Source organism: Heloderma suspectum, chromosome 11 (assembly GCF_057233095.1).
Source record: "Heloderma suspectum isolate Gila_16-S chromosome 11, 16-S_ref, whole genome shotgun sequence".
Taxonomy (NCBI): Eukaryota; Metazoa; Chordata; class Lepidosauria; order Squamata; family Helodermatidae; genus Heloderma; species Heloderma suspectum.
The window spans coordinates 3019287-3039120 of record NC_139468.1 but is presented as its reverse complement, the minus strand read 5'-3'; the positions used below and the strand labels follow the sequence as shown (position 1 = coordinate 3039120).

General features: G+C 48.1%; 1 protein-coding gene across 8 annotated transcripts in view; it reads right to left on the bottom strand.

Moving 5' to 3' along the window:
- Positions 1-8382, bottom strand: part of TBC1D2B (TBC1 domain family member 2B) — a 48635-nt gene extending 40253 nt beyond the window's left edge. For 5 of the 8 annotated variants that reach the window (XM_084816635.1, XM_084816636.1, XM_084816632.1 and 2 more), the window contains exon 1: positions 7361-7845. In XM_084816635.1, the coding sequence (XP_084672761.1) occupies positions 7361-7756 (396 nt within the window). In that variant the 5' untranslated portion in view covers positions 7757-7845. Of the gene's footprint in view, positions 1-1154; positions 7144-7360; positions 7846-8317 lie in introns of those variants that run through there. The other 3 variants (XM_084816640.1, XM_084816642.1, XM_084816641.1) reach the window with 3 other exon arrangements.
- Between the last annotated feature and the right edge of the window lie 11452 nt (positions 8383-19834).

Below are 19834 nucleotides of genomic sequence, written 5' to 3'. Positions count from 1 at the left end.
GGAATGCTAAAGATGTTACGAAAGATGGGTACATCCATAAAGAATAGAGGGTGCACATACAAATGTGCTTTCTATCGGGAATTACAGAAAGGCAATTTCAACATGCTACAATATGGCTGTTTTTCCATAAGCCACATAAAAATGCAGATGACAGTGCAACTATGTCTGGTGGTTTGTAACCTTCTATGCTGACGATTCATACAGCTGGAAGGACCCTTGGAGGGTATCTAGTCCAACTCCCTGCTCAATGCAGGATGCAACTACAGCGTCTCTAAGAGATGGTCACCCAGCCTCTACTGAAATACCTCTAGTGAAGGAGAGCCCACCACCTCCCAAGGCAGTCTGTTCTCCTGACCAACAATTTGTGCCATTCTGGAGTTTCTCCCAATCATTAGACAAATCTGCTTCCTTGCAATTTCCACCCACTAGTTCCAGTCCTACCCTTTGGAGCAACATTTTCCAACCTGGTGCCCTCCAGATGTTTTGGATTACAACACCCAGCATCCCTGATCTTTGGTCAGGATGGCTGAGCTGATAGGACTTGAAGTCCAAAACAACTGGAGGGCACCAAGTTGGAGAATGTTGCTCTGAAGCAACGAAACAGGTTGGCTCCATCTTATGCATGCAGGCTGAGAGATACAGTTTTGTTGTGTGGATCTTCACACAGACACAGGCTTGGATATCCCAAAGAGTGTCTAGCTCTGTCTACAGCATACACAACTGCCAACAGAAATCTCTTAGCTCAGTGTACTACCATCATGTTATCAGGAGGCACAAATAATGGCTTTTCCTGTGCTTGTCACCTGCTACTACTTTCTTCAAACTGATCCAATTTTGGTCCACAACATAAATAACAATGTTATTACAAGTTAATCTCTAATAACAGGAGAAATATTTGTAAGAGAAACACAAATCTCATCTTGGGGGACAGATGGGGAGACATACAATGGACCCCTGACTACTGTGGAGTCCACTATTTAAGACACGACTCACATTTTTCAGGCTGCTTTTCCAAGAATTAGTAAGGAAGTTATACATGCATATTTACACGAAAGAGCTCTACAGCTTGCGTTTTTCCCCTGAAGCAATGAAAACATGACTGTAACAGAAAGACCTTATACAGTGATATATTCGAGGAAGAGGAAATAGCTAACCACAACATGAACTGGAAGTTAATTCATCTTTCTTTCACAGCAGAGGCAAGAAAGGTCAGTATCATTTGGACAAAGAACCCTGAAACATTTTAAAAGTAAATGAATTGATTATGACATCACTTCATAGTCATGAGCTCACATCGGCAAATGCCTGAAATGATCAGGAAGAGACAGTGCTTGGCTGTTAGCTACTGGGGGTCGGAGGGTGGGGAGTTGTTCTGACTCAATAGGAAAACTCCACAACATAAGAGGAAGCCCATTGTCAAACAACTGCATTGCACCATGTTTGACTAACCGCACAATCCTATGCATAGTTACTCAGAAGTTCTACTGAGCCCAGTGGGGCTTATTCTCAAGTAAACATAATAAGATTGGAGCTTAGTGGGTAAGTAAACATGCATTGGATCAGGGTGCATAACGTCTACTTGGGAGCAACTCTCACCAACTCCAGTGGGAGGCAAATAAAATAAAAAGCTTCTTAAAAGAAAAACTTGCTTCTATACATAATTCTTACTGAGCATCTTTTCTGTCACTATTTTATCTAGCAAGGTCCACTCCACTTTCTATAGGTAATAGGAGCCTGAGGGTTTAGGCCTTAAATTTCAAGTAGAGGCTAGGATAGACTAAACCATTTTATTCTTCTCGTAAGGTTTTCACAGCCTTCAAATTCAAGCTAATATGTCTCGGTAGGCATCATGGCATAGTCATGGATCATGTCACGATCTACATCACACACATGGCAAAAGCGAGACTATTAAAGCATTTTGAACACTAAAAATATTCCTGTACTGTTCTTCAGCTAAAAAGGCTCCCAGAACAGCTTACAGCCGGAGTCCCAACACAGCCCCTACGGGCACCTCCAATGGCGCCTGCACGGCTCTTCACTCTCTGCCCCCTTCAAAAAAACATGTAATAAAAATTGAAAAATGTTAGGACGCCAGGTTCTCCTTCTTGTTCCTGAACCTGAGGCTGATCAGCTGTTCAACAGGCAGGAAGAGAAAGCAAGGTAAAGAGGCAGAGGGGAGAGAAAGAGGAAGGCTAGAGGCTAGGAGAGGAGAGACAAAGAGGCTGGGAGCGAGACAGCAAGATAAAGGGGTGAGAGGGAGAGAAAAAGCAAAGATAGGTGCTATGAAGGGAGAGAACGGATAAGCCTAGGGATGGGGAAGGGAGAGAAATAGTGAGGAAAGGGGTTGAGTGGAGAGAAATAGCAAGGCTAGAGGCTGACAGTGGAGGGAGAGGTGGGAAAGGGGAAAAGTCTGTGTGGAAGAAAGAAGACTGGGCAGGCAAGGAAGGAAGCAACTGTTTTCCATTTCCCCCTCCCTCCTGGCCTCTAACCCCGCTATTACTCCCCTGCTACCTCTTGATTAGTCAGGCCCCCACAGCAGCCATTATGTGACTAGCCACATCCTCCACAGCAGCCATTTTGTGGTGGTGCCCACAGCAGTTTCTCAAATTCACAAATGTGCTCATGGGTCCAAAAATATGGGTACCTCTGGCTTACCGATTAATTTTAAAAAGACAAGGCAATCCTTGCCCTGAGGGTTACAATCCAAAGGACACAACACAAAAGGAAAAAGGTATGGGGAGGCTGCAAAAGAAAGTAGGATCCCAAGGCAGTTGCACTGGCACAATGCAGTCAGAAGCCATGTGGCACCAGACCTGAGAGTTGTATTGCACAGGCAAGGCACAAGTGCAGGCAGTACTGGAACAGTGACTCAAAAGGGTTGTTCCTCACTCATTTCTCACTGCTCCCATAAGTGTGGAATTAGTGAATGAGAGATCATCCCATGATACACATACAAATTGTGAATAAGCAATGAATTTAGGAAAATTAAAGCATGTGAATGCTTTAGGCGACATGAGATTTGACTTACTTCCTAGAGAAGGTGCTTACACCAAGATTTTCCTTGAGAGGATACTTATCCAACAGGCATGAAACTGAAGGCACAAATTCCACATCAAGCCCCACTGAATGCTCGAAGAAATCTTTAAAACACATTTGGCAGCAGGCTTCTTTTTAACATAAATGTAGGTTTAGTATCCCCTACATCCAAACATTTCTTATTACATTAAGAGCTGAGGTAGTACCTACCCACCCAGGATCTATTCCTCACTCAGCCATCAGTGAGTTGTTGGAAAACATAGGATATTACCACTTCTGATTATGTATGGTGTGGAGAAAATGAATAGAGAAGGTTTTATCCCTCTCTCATCATCCCAAAACCTGGATCACCCAATGAAACTGATCAGCAAAGGGACCTCAGAAAAGGGCTTCTTCACAAAATATATAATTCACCTATACAAGTCACTGCCACATGATGTGGTGATGGCCACTAGCTTAGATGACTTTAAACACATTAGACAACCTCATGGAAGAAAAAAGCCTATCAATGGTACCTCTTAATCATGATGGCTGTAAACAGAGCCTTCATGTTCAGAGGCACTATGCCACAGGAAAACAGATGCTAGGAGCTGTTGCCTTCATGCCCTGCTTGGACTTCCCAGAGGCATCTGTATTAGATGGATCTTGGTTCTGGCCCAGCAGGGCTTTTCCTCCATTCCTAAACCACATCTTGATGTCTGAAGCACTACTGAAAGGATCATTAGTTCATAACTTACAATTTAGGGCAGGAATAGGCAAGCTGGCACCCTCCAGATGCTTTGAACTGCAGCTCCCATAAACATTCACTATTGCCCATGTTGGCTGGGGCTGATGGGAGATGTAGTCCCAAACATCTGGAGGGTAGGTGGTTGCCCGCTCCTGGTTTAGAATATACCGAATGAAGAGTGCAAAGCAGCTGAAATTTGCCAGAGGCATCTGCATGATCAAGAGTAAATTTAGTAAACACAAATGTGGCTTGAGCTGAACAACCAGAGCAAGAGGCGATGAGAGTCACACAACCAAAGTGATAAAAACTATCAACTAAGGAGCTGATTGTTCCATGTTATTCTTTTGTTACTCTGTCCACAAAAGCTTACTGTCATCATATTTTGATAATTCTGTAATTTTGTGGTAAAATACCCCAATCTGAATAGGGAAAGGCTTCCCCCAAGCATTCAAAGGACAGGATTATTAGAAGGGAAACGTCCAAATGTGGACTCCTTGCCTCATGGGAAGAAGCAGATGTAATCTGGATGCTTTATTACTCACGCACGTGCTCTTGGTGAAGGAAGCCATTGCTGTCAAAAGTTCATTAAACAGTAAATTCTTTTACAGCCCAATTGTATGTGTGTTTACCCAGAAACAAATCCCACAAAGTTCAAGAATACTCCCAAGTAAGTGTGCACGGGGTTGCTGCCATTCTCTGAGATACCATGCTTTGCCTTCATGCTACCTACAGACAGCTGTTCAGCCCCTCAAGCACAACAAAGGCCTATTGAGCAAAATGCTAGATTTCACAGAATGATCTGGAAAGAGGAAAGAAAACAGAAATATATCCTAATACTGTAACTGAAGTTATTTATAGGGGCTTAAAATGTAAGAACGAGCTCTCAGAATCAGTTAATAAGAGGAATATTTGCATTTAAAGTGTTATCCCTTATCAAATGCTTTGTACTTCAACAGCCATACCAAAGAAGGCCAAGCAGTTACTGCAAGTTGCATATATATGCAACTAGGGATGTGCAAATCAGCAAAACTCAAGCTCGCCGAAGTTCTCTGAATTCCATCTCGAAGCTCATTCCAACTCTAGTCTATATCAGATTGTGAGCTTTTTTTTCTTTTTGCACGAAAATCCATGCATATTCTGCACATATTTTTCCAAACGTATGCAGCAATTGTGCTCATTGTTGAAATGTGCACATTCTTCTCCCACGATTAAAGCGTATTTGTATGCATTTTGAAATGTACGTATTTTTGAAATGTACATATTCTGTCAAACACATTTTTAGGGGTCTGTGAATCACAGTGCAAGCTCAGAAATGTATGGACTTCAACCGCAAATTGCATCTGAGTCCGTATGCAGTTTGGAAGGTGTGAACTGGGTAAAATCCTGACCAAAATGAACTGAACTGAATTTCTCATACATTTGCAACACAGTAACACAAGGCATTGGGCCATGCAAACATTTTAGGCAGAAATGGCTGTGAGTATTTCTTGGCTTAACCCACTGAACATCTCAAAAGATATACAGAAGGTAGTTTCCTATACAACAATAGAGTCATGTAGTCTTTTTTTGCCCCCAAACAGAAGAGAACATGTTAGATGCCTGAAAAAACATTTATTATGACCAACACGTTTCAGAGAGGACTTTCCTTCCGCAGGGGCTGTAATTGAAATATCATTGCAAAACATTATTAACAGGTTTTTTGGCACCAGCCCAGCTCAACACCAATAGTACTCTCTAGGCACTGCCCACACGGACACAAGATCATCTAACATGGGCAAGTTACCCATTCATATAGTTTCACTACACACTCAGGATAAGCAATGGAATGGTTTTCCGCCTCTTAGTCTTTCCGTGCTCGAGTGAAAGAGATTCTAAATGGAATTAGGAGTTACTGAACAAAGAGAAAACAGGATTGGCGCTTCAAATTAGTTAATGTGGGCTTAAAAAAAAGGCATCATTTTGAGTACATTAACCCGTGGATGGGCAGGGCAGCAGACGTGTATTAAATCCTTCAACAACCTCTCCTTCTTAGGCTGGATATAGATGGCAAGCAATTTACAAGGAAGGCCCAAATTAAGACCCCAGACAGATGTCTGAATTACCTCAACGGGCAGCTCGCTTACCTGCATCCAGTTTTCCATACTTAGCAGTATCCTACAGAACCAAAGAGAGAGAGATAGTCTCAAGATTCTGAAAAAAATAGTTCCATTCCTTTAGGAGGCACAGCGTGTTTCAGTCCAATACGCTGTTAATGGCTTTCCTCAGGGGAATTATTTCAAAAGCCTTCAGAGAACTCTGTCAGGGCTGTCTCATATTATTTATTTGATTTGTACCCTGCTTTTCTATCAAAAAATGGCACTTGAGGTGGCTACATTCAAGGTCATACATTTGAAGATAGGCAGGAAGGGCATTAATAATATACTGGGTGAAACACGCTGGGTTTCCTAAAGAATAAAACTATTTTTTTCAGCATCTTGAGGCTCCCTCTCTCTCTCCTTTTGGATCTATTTTGGATGTTCTCTCATGCTTTCCAGTACACTACAAAAACCTGAGTTCACCTCCCCATGGGTTGCCATCTGGTCATGGGTTAACCCAACCCTTTATTCAATGGCTCTTGGGCTGCAGTCCTATGCACATGGATCTAGGAGTAAGCTCCATTGAACACAGCAGGACTCGCTTCTGACTAAACATGTGAAGGATTGCATGGTTACAGGCCAACCCTATGCATACCCTGAAGTAAGACCCACCAAGTTCAATGGGGATAACTCCCTACTAAGCCTATATACGACTGCAACTATGTAGGCCAATCCTATGCATGTCTACGCAGAAGTAAGCCCTACTAAGTTAAATGGCACTAACCCCTAGGTAAGCATGTGCAGGGATGCAGCCTTAGCCTCCATCCTACAGCCGCTCTTACACATGACTTACCTAGAAGTAATCTCCCTTGGGCAGAAAGAGATTTAGGGCACAATCCTATGCATGTTTAGACAGAAAAAAGTCCTACAACACCCTACAATGCTGGGAATTGTAGGGCTTTTTCTGTCTAAACGTGCACAGGATTTGAACGATAGCAAGTATTTCTAAACTTGCATACCTATAAATTAATATACATATAAATTAGCCTATAAACATTTTGCGTAACCCTGCGTCCTCTTCCGTCATCTCAGCGGCAAACTGGCCACCACCAGAACCTGCACGGCCCTGCGTTCCCTTCTACAGAGGCCAGTCCTCTGTTTCAAGGCATCTCCTGCGGGAAGGGCTGTCCAGTCCCAGTCCGGCGGAAAGGTGAAGATCCATCCGAGGGGAGAGCGAAAGGGCCTTGGAGCGGGGCACAGCCTTCGTCACCACGGTGGGAAGGACGGTGCTTCTTTTACGTTTTAATCACCATTTCCGAGCTGTCACCCGTACACAGACGCTAGCTTGCAGGCACGCGGCGCAAACCCGCGCCTTCCTTTCCTGGCCCTCGCTTTCGGCCGTTCGCCCGCTCAGCGCCGCGCCGCAGCCTCCGGCCCCGCGCAGCCCGAGGCGCGGCGGGCGCCGGAGCCGCTGCCCGGGCCCCCGCGGGGCGGGGCGGGGCAGCGCAGCGGGCCCCCTTACCTTGAGGACGGTGACGGCGCCGCCGGGGCTGTGCACTGCGAAGGCGGTGCCGGGGCCGGCCTCGAGCTCCCCGGCGGCGGCGGCGGCGAGGGCGCCGGCGGCGGCCCCGGGCTCGGGCGGCTGGTGGTAGCTGAAGGCGGCGGCGGCGACGTCGAGGCGGCCGAGCGGCAGCGCCTCCTGCGGGCCCTTGTAGTAGTAGAGGGCGCAGCGGCGCGGGTCGAAGGCGAACCAGCGGCTGCGGAAGCCCCTCAGCGGGCCCTTCCCGGACAGCTTCTGCAGGTAGCCGCACAGCCTGGGCGCCTCGCTCGACGACGGCGCCGGGGCGGCCGGAGGGGGGCCCGCCGCCGCGGGGCCGCCGCCGCCCTCGTCCTCCTCGCAGCAGCCCGCCGCGGGCATCGCCGCTCCGCGAGCCCTTCGCCGCCGCCGGCCGGGCGGCCCCGCTCAGCGCCCCCTCAGCCGCCTGTTCCCGGCGCCCGCTGGGACTCGCGGCCCGCCGCTCCCGCCCAGGCCCAGGCGGACAGAGGCCGCCGCTCTCCGCCGGCGCGGGCCTCTTCCCTCGTCGGCCCGCCCGGCCGCGAGGGGGCGGCCGCCGGGGCCGCGCCCACCCGAGGAGGGAAGGGCCGCTCTGCTCCCGGCCAGCCGGCCGCCGCCGCGGGAAGCTCCGCGCGCCTCGGGCGCCCGCGGCAGGCGGGGGCCGCCCGGGCGGCGTCTGCTTCCGCCGTCGCCCTGGCGAGGCGGCGTGAAGCGGCGGTCGGCGGCAGCGCGCGCGCGCGACTTGGCCCCCGGCCCAGTGCCGGGCGGCATCTCCGGGGGGGCCCGGGGGAGAAGCGCGTCCGAAAGCCTGGCGAGACGCCGCCGCGGCGGACGGAGCCCGAGCTGGCGCAAGGCGGCGCCCCGCGGACCGCCCCGGGCGGCAGACCCCCGCCTTCCGCGCGGCTGCGCTCGCTGCCCGCCTGCCTTTGTGTCCTGCGCTTTCTTCCGCCACAGAGCCGGAGGCCTCCTCTGCCCCGTCGTCGCCTCGCAACGACCCCGTGAGGCGGGTTAGGCTCGGAAGCCACGGGACCAGAGTCGCCGCGCGGGACTGGAACGTGGGTCCCCCGCGTGCCGGGCCAACGCCCTGCGCGCTACACCACACCGCCCTCAAGAGGCCCCAGGCCGATCCTGCCGTCTCCGGGGGGTGCTGGGAAAGGCCCCCACTTGAGCCACCGCCGGTCAGCACGCAGACCAAACCGAGCGAGGGACCAGCGGTTTGACCGGGGTAAGGCAGCCTGCCTGTGTTCCGTTGCCCGTTCTTGCTCCATGCCAGGCGGCAGCCAGAACCACTCCGTGCTGCTGCTGAGATGTGGCTAAGGCCTTCCTGTGCCACCTCTAAGTACGGAGCCCGTGGCCGTTCGCAATGCAAGCTAAGCTCTAATACCACGTCAGTATACAAAAACAGTGCAGTCCTGTGCATGGTTACGCAAACCCCAGGGTTTGAAGAGGTACACAAACGCGCTTGGGGAGGCGACTAATAAGGGGGGGGGGGAGACAGAACAGCACAGTGGGTACTGACTTGACTTATTACGTTTATATCCCGCCTTTTTTCCTCTGTAAGGAACCCAAGGCGGCGTATATAATCCTCCTCCTCTCCATTTTATCCCCACAACAACAACCCTGTGAGGTAGGTTGGGCTGAAAGTCTGTGACTGGCCCAGAGTCACCCAGTGAGCTTCCATGGCCGAGCTGGGACTAGAACCCGGATCTCCCGACTCCCAGTCCAACGCTCTAGCCACTGAGCGTGCGTGGTGGGCGCAGGATGCGGACTAAAGAAAACTAGGAGGTAGAGTGAATGAAATGAACATTCTGAACAGAAGTGCTCTACCCTGCAGCAGTTTATTGCAAGTCCCACACTCCCTCTTGTAATATGGATTATTTTAAAGCTTTACCCAGTGCTTTTTGACAGAATCCTCCGAGTGCTTCTTTTTTCAAAATGAGAGCTACTCAGGCCCACTTAAAAACACACACACACACATACTGTCCATTCCAAGTCCAGCTGAAAGGTGAAGATCCATCCGAAGGGAGAGCGAAAGGGCCTTGAAGTGGCCCACCCACAGGCAGCAGCACCTGGACAACAGACGGAACCAGGCACACACGTCTCTGGGGCACAGCCTTTGTCACCCGCCTAAACACACACACACACACCCTAATCCCAGGTCTCTGGAGGCCATTTGGTGGTGACAGAGTGCAGAAAGCAAAGCAGTCTGCACATGTTGAAAAGCATTCTCTTCAGGACGAGAGGGCTGAGTTCTAGCAGTGACGATTGGATCCAGTTGTCCCTTTTCCCAAAGTTTCCAAGTCACGGGAAGTAATAGTTCGACTTTATTCTTCACTAGTCTGACCTCATCTGCAGTACTGTGCCCAGTTCTGGGTGCCACACTTTTAAGAAGGATGCAGATAAATTGGGCAGAAGAGGGCAATGAAGACGGTTTAGAAAACAAAGTCCTGTGAAGAAAGGTTGAAGGAACTGGGTGTGTTTAGGGAAGAGATAACTCGGGGGGGGGGGCATTGCAGCACTCTTCAGATCCCTGAAGGCTCTCACATTGTTGTTGTTCAGTCGTTCAGTCGTGTCCGACTCTTTGTGACCCCATGGACCATAGCACGCCAGGCCTTCCTGTCCTGCACTCTCTCCCAGAGCATGCGCAAGTCCATATTCATTGCATCAGTGATGCTATCTAGCCATCTCATCCTCTGCTGTCCCCTTCTCCTTTTGCCCTCAGTCTTTCCCAGCATCAGGGTCTTTTCCAGAGAGTTTTCTCTTTCGCTTATTCCCAAGATGTCCATGTTCAGTCTTGCCATCTCATGTTTGACCACCTCCAGCTTACCTTGGTTCATTGATCTGACATTCCAGGTTCCTAAACAATATTGTTCTTCACAGCATCGGATTTTCTTTTCACCACCAGACACATGCACAGCTGAGTGTCCTTTCGGCTTTGGCCCAGCCGCTTCACTCTTTCTGGCGCTACTTGGAAATACCCTCTGCTCTTCCCCAGTAGTATATCGGACACCTTCCAACCTGAGGGGCTCATCTTCCGGCATCATCTCTTGTAGCCTTGTGATACGTTCCATGGGGTTTTCTTGGCAAGAATACTGGAGTGGGGTGCCATTTCCTTCTCCAGTGGACCACATTTTGTCAGAACTCTCCGCCATGACCTGTCCGTCTTGGGTGGCCCTGCACGGCATAGCTTATGGCTTCACTGAGTTACGCAAGCTCCTTCGCCACAACAAGGCAGTGATCCATGAAGAGGAAAAAGATTTGTTCCCTGCTGCCCAGGGGGCAGGGCTAGACCTAAGTAAGGCTAGACCTAATGGCCTTAAGCTACAGGAGGGTAGATTTTAGCTGAACATTAGGAGGAAGTTCTAGACAGTAAGAGCAATTCAGCAGGGGAACCAGTTACCTAGACAGGTGCTTGGCTCTTCCTTGGTGGAGGTGTCCAATCAGAGACCAGACTGTCATCGGTTGGGGATGCTTCAGGTCTGGATTTCGAGCAGGGGGTTGGACTCGATGGCCTACAAAGTCCCCTCCTGCTGTGTAATTTTATTATGAAAAGGACATTATAAATGGCAGTATATGGATCAGCATCCAGGCTAGCACAGTGGGCAGAACTCATGGACTAGTCACAGGCAGAAGCCAATTGAAGACATTTTCCCTTCAATGCATATCCATGTTGGGCAGATTGAGAGTTGCGATGAGAAACTATTCCATTGAAGAAACCAAAGCAATTTACTGTGAAAAATTAAATGCATGTTTACTCAGAAGTAAGTCCCAAGGAGTTTAAGAGGGCTCACTCCCTTGTAAGTGTAGTTACAAATGCAGCTTTATGAAAGTGGTTTTGGCTCCTATCAGCAGGTTGAAAGGCTGGAATTTCCATTACTGGGGCAACGGGTTGATTGATGTTTGCATTTACCTTACCTGTTCAGGACAGAATGACTGAAACTTTCCAAGGGCCATATAGTAAACATATGTTACTCAACATCCTGTGTAAACAGACACCAGGCAAAGAGATATGAAAATGCTAGTTTTAAAAGAGTGTTTTTAGAGTAGGAACTTGAAGCTAAATTTGCCAATGATTAACTTGCTCTAGGAGCCATGAACAAAATCAGGCCTTCGTTTAATGTAGTCAGAGGTGGCCTGATCATGAAGCAGATAGCCAACTCTAGGTGTCATTAAGGCTGCAATCCTAAGTATAATTATTTGATCATAGAATCATAGAATAGTAGGGTTGGAAGGGGCCTACAAGGCCATCAAGTCCAACCCCCTGCTCACTGCAGGAATCCAAGTCAGAGCATCCCTGACAGGTGGCTGAGAGGATATTCCCTTCAACTCAGCAGGATTTACTTCCAAGTAAACATGCACAGGATCAGGGCACCATGGAATGGTGACAGAAAGATCACACTCATGTAGCACGATCCTTTGGAGAGTTTTCCTGTGTACACCCAATTGAAATGGAGATGTACAAGAGGAGGCAGTAAGTCTGTGTGCAAATTGTGCCACTTCAGACTGCAGGGGTGGGGGGCTCACATGAGAGTTTGAGAGAACTGGGTCTTCCGTTCCCTCTATCCTGTGAGAAAGAGAGAGAGAGACTGGGGCTTCTTCCTCCATCGCGTCATATGCTGTACCCGAGTTAATGGGTATATTAATTTTTTTAAAACCTCTAATCCAAGATGTTTGTGTTCTGTTTCCTCGAAATGCATGCATTTAGTAAATAATACCAACCATCCACTGCAAAAGCTAAAGGACAGAAAGATATACAAAAATCAGAATTTACAATAAAATTCCTTCCACTTCCCACCACTGGCTGAAAAGAAAAAAGTAGTAAGATGCAAAAAGAATGGTAAGAAAAGACAAATTGTCATCACAAACAACACTAATTAAAACAAAATTAGGGTTTGTTTTAGAAGTAGATAAAGCCAGTAAAACCACCTGTCAGTTACATACTGATTACTTCCATCGCGTATGTAAAAAATCTTGTGGTCTGTATGTCACAAAGCAATTCCATTCAGATTGTCCAACATATTTCTCCTTGCTGGTAATCAATTTCTGCAAATTGCCGGAAAGCAAAGCACAGTAATAGAGCAATCCTATGGCCGCTAGACAGAGTTTGGGGGGTGGGGGACAGGATAGATTCCTGGATCCAAGGTCAGAGACCGTGCTCGGCTGCAGGGGTCCAAGCTCCCCTCCTCCTCGCAGCCAGTGTGGAGAGAACCATGCCGGCTGCCTTTCCAAGTTCACAAAGGCGACCTCGGAGGGAAGGAAAAGGGGGCTTACCAGTGGGCAGAGAGGGAAGGGGGTGGCTTGCGCCGTAGCCCCAGGCCTCCTTCCCTCCCCCTCCTGGCACCTCAGCTAGAGAGGAGAAAGCCTGTCCAGCTAAATTGCGGAGCATGAGGCACAGCAGAGGCGAGGAGGGCCTCTGCTGCGCCTGCTTCTCTGTGCTGGATACTCACAAGCCTCAGAGTTCGGAGGCTTATGAATTTCAGAGGCGGCTCCGATAGGACTTGCGCCCTAAGTGTGTGTTCAGAGACATAACACCAATCCATGGTTTGCAAAATCAAACCATGGTATGTTTTGATATCTGAATCAACACCATCTGACAAGCCACGATCTGTGAGCAGCTGCCAAACCAAGATCTGAAAGCATGCTTTGAAGCTGGTTTGCAAACTATGGTTTGGGAAAACTGTACTTTGGTGTAACATCTGAACCAACAAACCATGGCTTGGGGTGTGGCTTTGCCTTCAAAGCCTGCTGTTTGTGATAACATCCAGCAATTCTTAGGGAAGGCAGAAGAAGAAACTGGTTTGCTTGTATTTCTGAAAGACAAATCACGGTTTGTGGTTTAACTAGGCTTAGTAGACCATGGTTTGGCATTATGTCTGAATACACCCTAAATGTCCCTCTTAAACTGCAGGGCAAAAAGTTTCATCTGAGAGCTTATAGGCCATAAATTTTTTTTTTAAAAACTGCTGGTCGTTTTATTTTTAATGATACATTTAGGGCGCACTCCTATCAGGATAGGCGGATGCCTCCGAACTCAGAGGCGACTGCCTATCCGATGCAGGACAGGAGCAGCGTGGAAGGGATCATCCCCTCTGTGCTTCATGCCCTGCATTCACGGCTAGACAGCCAGTTTTGGAGGTGGTGGGGGCAGATGCCAGACGATGCATAGGGAGGGTTGAAACGGCAATTCCGCCCTCCCTGCCCACCCCACCCCCAGGAACGCCCTGTTTTCGCTGCTCCGCGCTCTTCTTACAAGCGCGGGGCCGATCCAGCGCGGGAGGGGGTGGAGGTCGATTCTCAGGGAACTGACCTCGGCGCACAGGCACCAAGGTTGGTTCCGAGGAACCAACCTTCCTATGGTCGTCTACCTGCTGACTAGTGGCCATAGGCTTGTGCCCTTAAAGCTGCATTTTAAAGTCATCCTTTTCTCTGCTTTTGCTGCTCTGATATTTGTCTTTCCTTTAAAAACTAAATTATTGCTCTTGCTTCTAAATTCTTTTAATGCATTTTAGCGCTGGTTTTATTCTATCAGTTTTTATTATGTATGTTGCCCTGAGAGCTTTGGCTATAGGGAGACTCATAAATTGAACGACAACAATACAACCATTTTCTTTCATGGTAATGTGGCCACAATGCAGTATAACTAAGCCATGTCAAGTGGTGGCAACATTACAGATGTTTTCAAATTAGCGATCTAGCAGCAGCCCAGTCATTTAAGTATGTTTCTGAGAAGTTGAATTCATAGATCCGAGAAGCTGAATTCACATGTTGCTACCCCCACCCCCGAAACCATTCCGTGTGTTGCTCTAGCAAAGCAAACTGGCGGTTTGTGGCTTCCGCGCATGAGGGTGCCCACCAGTCATTCAAAACAGCATGCTTAGCTCTTGACCCCGCTCGGAGGAAGCCAGTGTCTGCTTGTATAAGCAATGCAGGATTACTGTGCAGGAAAGCTAGTAAGAGCCTAATACATTTGTTCTAGACTGCTTCCAGATAATATTTGCAATATCCCAAGAGCTCCGTGGTACAGTGCCTTGAGTAGGCCATGCCCTCTTTCAGATTCTTTATCATGTGCCAATTTGTTTTCTTTTTTAGCTAGACTGTGTTTAAAAAACAAAAAATCATTTATGCTGTCAAATGTTGTGATTTAGTTTTTAAAATTGTATTTTGTACTTCATTGTTACGTAAGCTTCCTTGTAACAGCTACGCCCTAATACCTGTATGTGTGCACGTATCAATAACTTGCACAAATATTTTTGTCAGGGAGCAAAACCCATCTGTGTGGGGTGGAAAAACACAAATCAAGTCTCTGCTAACAGCATCACAGGTGGGTGATAGGTTGGCATATCCTGTATTGAAACATTCTTCAGTGGTTCCAGGGTGGGGCAGTGTTTATTTTGGGGGACCATGTCCTCTTGGTCAGCACAGGAATTCCACCACTGCAAAGGCTTCCTTCCCCTTAGCTTCTGGTCTTTCCTGGCTAGCAGGCAGTAGGCTTGCGGCGTGGCTTGTATCCACGCTGTTGCAACGGAGTTTGAGGTTTACTTGCTGCAGATTATTTCTTTGCGGGAAAGAGGCAGCTTTTCAAGGGGGGCGGGGGCTGGTCCATGCTGGTTTATGCACTGACCCTAGGGCCTAAGGCAGAACCGCTGGCCCATTGGACTCCCTAATCTGGTCTGTGGAGCCCCTTGGAAAAATCCCTTCCCAGAGGGCATCTCTGCTGCAATCTCCAACTGGCTGCTCTTCCCGGCGGCTGAGCCACTTTGAAATGGGCTGGGGGCATGGCCATGCTCACCAACGTCCTCCGGCCTGTGGAGGATCTGGTGAGGGCGCAATCCAGCCCCCCATTATGAAAGTGTTCTGCACCCCTTGCCTAAGGAAGAGTGTCACTAAGGAGAGAGGGACTTCCTGTCCTGATGCAACATCCCTCAAGGCTTTGAGGGCCACCACATGCTCAGAAACTTACTGTCTCCTTAAAATACCATACTTAAGATACTTCCAAGATTCTCTGTTTGCAGAAAAGATATATGTCCTCAACTATTTGTTCCTTGATTATCTTCACTGGAGTTTTACCTTCTTCCCTCCCATTCCAGAACTTATCACTAGTATTGTGATTTATACTATTACCCATTTATTCAGGAAAAAATACACAGTGAAATGTGTATCATGAAAATGTCAATTTTATTCAGATTTAAAGTTTTTTTTTTAAATAGATAATTGAAAAAAGCAAAAGCCAAGCAATCAACTAGCATTTCTTATGTTGTACATAGTGGACTGCACAAAGTTTTACAAGAAAACATTATTTAAATCTATAAATATTTTGATCAATTTTTCCCATTTGTCCTTTCACTGTTATTGATTTTGCAATACCAAGAAATGGTATTTTATTATTTATAAAATATTAATGGACTTCTTCCTACTGTTTATGGCTGCATATTTGCTAGATAAATAGAAATACATAGATACTTTTCTCTCTCAAGATCACATTTAAGAAATACCTGGAAATGTTTATTCTTCATCTTTTTGTAAACAGGACCAATTTAGCTGCCATTTTAATAATCTATTTTACACCAGATGCACTTAATTCACAAAGCAGGACTGAAAGAGTCCCCTATACATTCTTACAAAACAATAGAAATCAAGGTTGCACGGGGTGGGTAAACACTGCTGCTTGGCAACTTGATTATCATGGAAGAAAAAGTGCTCAGTTCTCGTCTTGCACACCGTCTGCCCCAGGATACGTCAGATGGTCCCAATGGTATAATGCAATTCTGCTTTCTGTACTTTGCTGCCCAAACAGAAGCCCTCATGGAGTTTTGCTGCCCAAACAGAACCCCTCATGCAGGCAATTCACAACACATACACTCAGTCACAGATAGGGCATTGTGTCAGAATCCAGAAAGATTCCCACTCAAGTATGGGACATCTTTACAATGTCAAAGCCTTCTATTTCCTCCATACAGCAACCATTGCTGGCCAAATAAAATTGCTTCCCATGATGAGCCTTCTGTGGTCAGGCACCTAGCTCGACCTCTGTGCTGCTAAGCCCACTCAGGAATGAGAACAATGGCCAAAACGTCATCAACCCTGGCACTGAGACCTGGAGACCTTCTTCCCTCATGTGCCAGATCTCCCAAGGGTGAGGAGTGGCCCATTTGCAGGTTCTGTTGGGCCATCTTTGGTCATTCAGAGGCTTGCAAAAAGAGCAAGAAGGTTCCCGGGAGGAAGCGTCATTCACTTCCTCCCTAGAGAGGGATTGTGCATAAAGAGGGCTCTTTCCCTAGAAGAGCTGGCAGAGGCAAACTTGCAACACTAGTTGCTTAAGAATTAAGCTGTGAGTAAACCATTTGCATCTGTTTCTAGGCTTCTGTGGAATTGGATTGCACCAAGAATAGAACAAGGGAGTCCCAAGCACAGCCTTCCCTAACATGTTGCCCACCAGGATACAACTCCCACAGTTCCCCAGCCAGCAGAGTTGCAGGCAGCCCAACACATCTGGCGGGCCCCAGGCCAGGGAATATTGCCCGGGACACTGAAGCAGGGTGCTGATCTTCTGTAAACAGGCTTGCCCCCTTTGCAGCCAGAGGAAGTCGGCTGGTTTAAAATCTGAATACACGGTGTGAAGGAATTTGTGCCTTCCAGCTCATGCCCACAAGCTGGAAATGGGGGGCCTTTCTTGAACAAGCCTCAGTGAAAACAGCGGGAATTCCAGAGATGATTGCTCTGTAGCCCCGGTAGTCTCTCTCCTACAGGATCCATAGGATAGATGCCATGGAGGATGGTCATAGAATAGTAGGGTTGGAAGGGGCCTACAAGGCCATCGAGTCCAACCCCCTGCTCAGTGCAGGAGCCCAGCCCACAGCCGATGGCAGAACATGATCCCTGCTCTTTCCAATGCCCTTTTGTATGGTAGGTGTCCCCTCTGAATCCCCTTCCCCTTGCTTCGGCTCAAGGGTAAAGTGGAGCACGCCAGACTGCCCAGCACTGTGCCACTGGCACCAGCAAGAAGCAAGAGGGAGGCGCAGTCTCAGGCCCTGCCATGAGCTGGACCTTGTCTCCAGCCAGTGCCGGGCGAGTGGCCAGCTCGGGGGCAAAGCAGAGCGCTTTGGGTAAAGCAGGGGTGGGCAACATGTGGCCCTCCAGATGTTTGGGCCTACAAGTCCCGTGATCCCTCAATATTGGCTATGCTGACTAGGGCTAATAGTGTAAAGGACGAGACCGCAAAAGACACTCAAGACTCTGGGAAGCTATTGGGGCACCCTTTCGGTCATTGCTTGCGCTGCGCTCACATGGATGGGTTTCCATGTCCCACAACACCCCCTCCGTCTGGAGCCACTTTACACGTGCTGAGACAGCACATCACTGAAATAAAGAAGGGGCAGGATTAAGCTGGAACACATGCTCATCCACTCATCTCCACGGTGTTTGTACAGATTCACAGTCACCGAAAGAGGTGCCCGGGGAATGCGAAAGGGTGCTGAAGGGTGCGGCTTCATCTAGTCCGTTAAAATCCCTGTTAAGTGCAAGACTTAAGTCAGAGATACTAATTCAGATAACAACACAATTTCATCAAAGCACGTCTGAGAAATCAATATTGCTCACAAATCACTTAGCCAACTGTAGATTATGAAAAACACATGGACTGGGATGAAATGCAGCACTCTCCTGTATGGCTTCTTTCAGCTGCCAGACAAACTGCCAAAGCCCACGCTACCAATCCAATAGACTTTGCTGCTGTGCATGCCCCTGCCAGGCCTTCCAAATCGAGGGTGGGCATGATTTCTGCACAAGAGACCCCTTGAATGAAGCAAGCCCCACCACTCAGGCCCATAGCCAGAATTAGGGGGTGGGGTGGGGGCGAAAACACAGCAAGGTCATTTGGAAGAGCAAAGCCCTAAACTATGAGGAGCCTAAAACAGCCTTCCCCAACCTGCTGCTCTCCAAATATGCTGGACTACCATTCCCAGCATGCCCTGGGCCAGCATGCTCTCTGTGTGCCAAAAAGGACTTAATGTCCTTAAAAAGAGCTAGCTGGGGGTTATGGGAATTGTAGTCCAACACATCTGGAGAGTGCCAGACTGGGCAAGGCTGTCCTAATAGGTCTGAAATTATTTAATGAACAATTTTAATAAAGTAACATTTTAATAAAATTATAAAGCAAACATCAGGTGTTCTCAGTGCCTTTGTGCTGACTGGCCAAAAAAGTGGTGCTCAGAAGAGAGTGTAGCACAACACAGCAATTGGGCAGAATCTTGTCAGCACCTTTTTTGTCTTTTAAGTAAAGGGGCTAAAGATTTACTTCTAAAAAAAACTTAAAGCTGAAAATGCGGGGGGAGGGGGTTGGAATTTCCCTACATGGGACACATCTGCCTCCCATATCCCCCGCCCCCCCCAACCAACATATACTACAATATTGTATATACTATTCATTTGGCACATCTCTTGGTTTTCAGGCTAGGAGTTAGAAGGAAATTACTGTTAAATACCCAGAGACACCATGGGAAGTTACAAAAACACATGCACGCACACACACACAGAGGTGTAACATGAAGGGTACCATTTCATTTAAATATCTCCTTGTCAAAACATCTGTACAAAGTCACTTGCTGCTCCCCACTGAAGGCAGTGCAAAGAGGTACCTGCAGAAAGGCTCAAATCCAAGTTTAACTGGGCCATGATCCAGTCACAGCAAAGCAATAATTAAGCCCAACTGATTTCAGTGGGAAAGAGTTACAAACTTCCCCAATGAAAGATCAAGGGAGTTTAAAATGCCAAACTTTGGATTGGGTCATGGCTGTGGCGTTTTAAAAACAGTTATGCTCCAAATTTTGCTTCTCCCACAGCCATTAATCATGGCCATGAAAGCATTTTAAATGATGTGCTTGGGTACAGACACCTGTTGCTGGGTTAGCCCTAGAGAAGCGAAGGCAGGGAGCCTTTGGGGTAGAGCCCCGACACTAGGCTGGGGGCTTTGAGTACCTGAGACAGTGAGCTTTTAGGATGTGGGTATTTTTTCCTCTATCTTGTAATAACCTAGGCTAGGCCTTTTAGGAAGATAAGAAGAGCCCTGCTGGATCGGATCAAGGGTCCATCTCGTCCAGCATTCTGTTCACACAGTGGCCAACCTGCTGTTCACCGGGAACCCACAAGCAGAGCATGAGCACAACAGCACCCTCCCACCCATGTTCCCCAGCAACTGGTGTGCATAGGCTCACTGCCTCTGGTACTGGAGGTAGCACATGGCCATCAGGATTAGTAGCCATTGATAGGCTCCTCCTCCAGGAATTTGTCCAACACCCTTTTAAAGCCATCCAAAGCCATCATGTTGTGGATATAGGATTGCCTGCCTTTACAGAATCAGAATCATTGATCCATGAAGGGCAGGGGTGCAAAAATCCAGCCTGGCAGGGGTGCAAAAATCCAGCCTGCCTGGGGGCCAAATCCAGC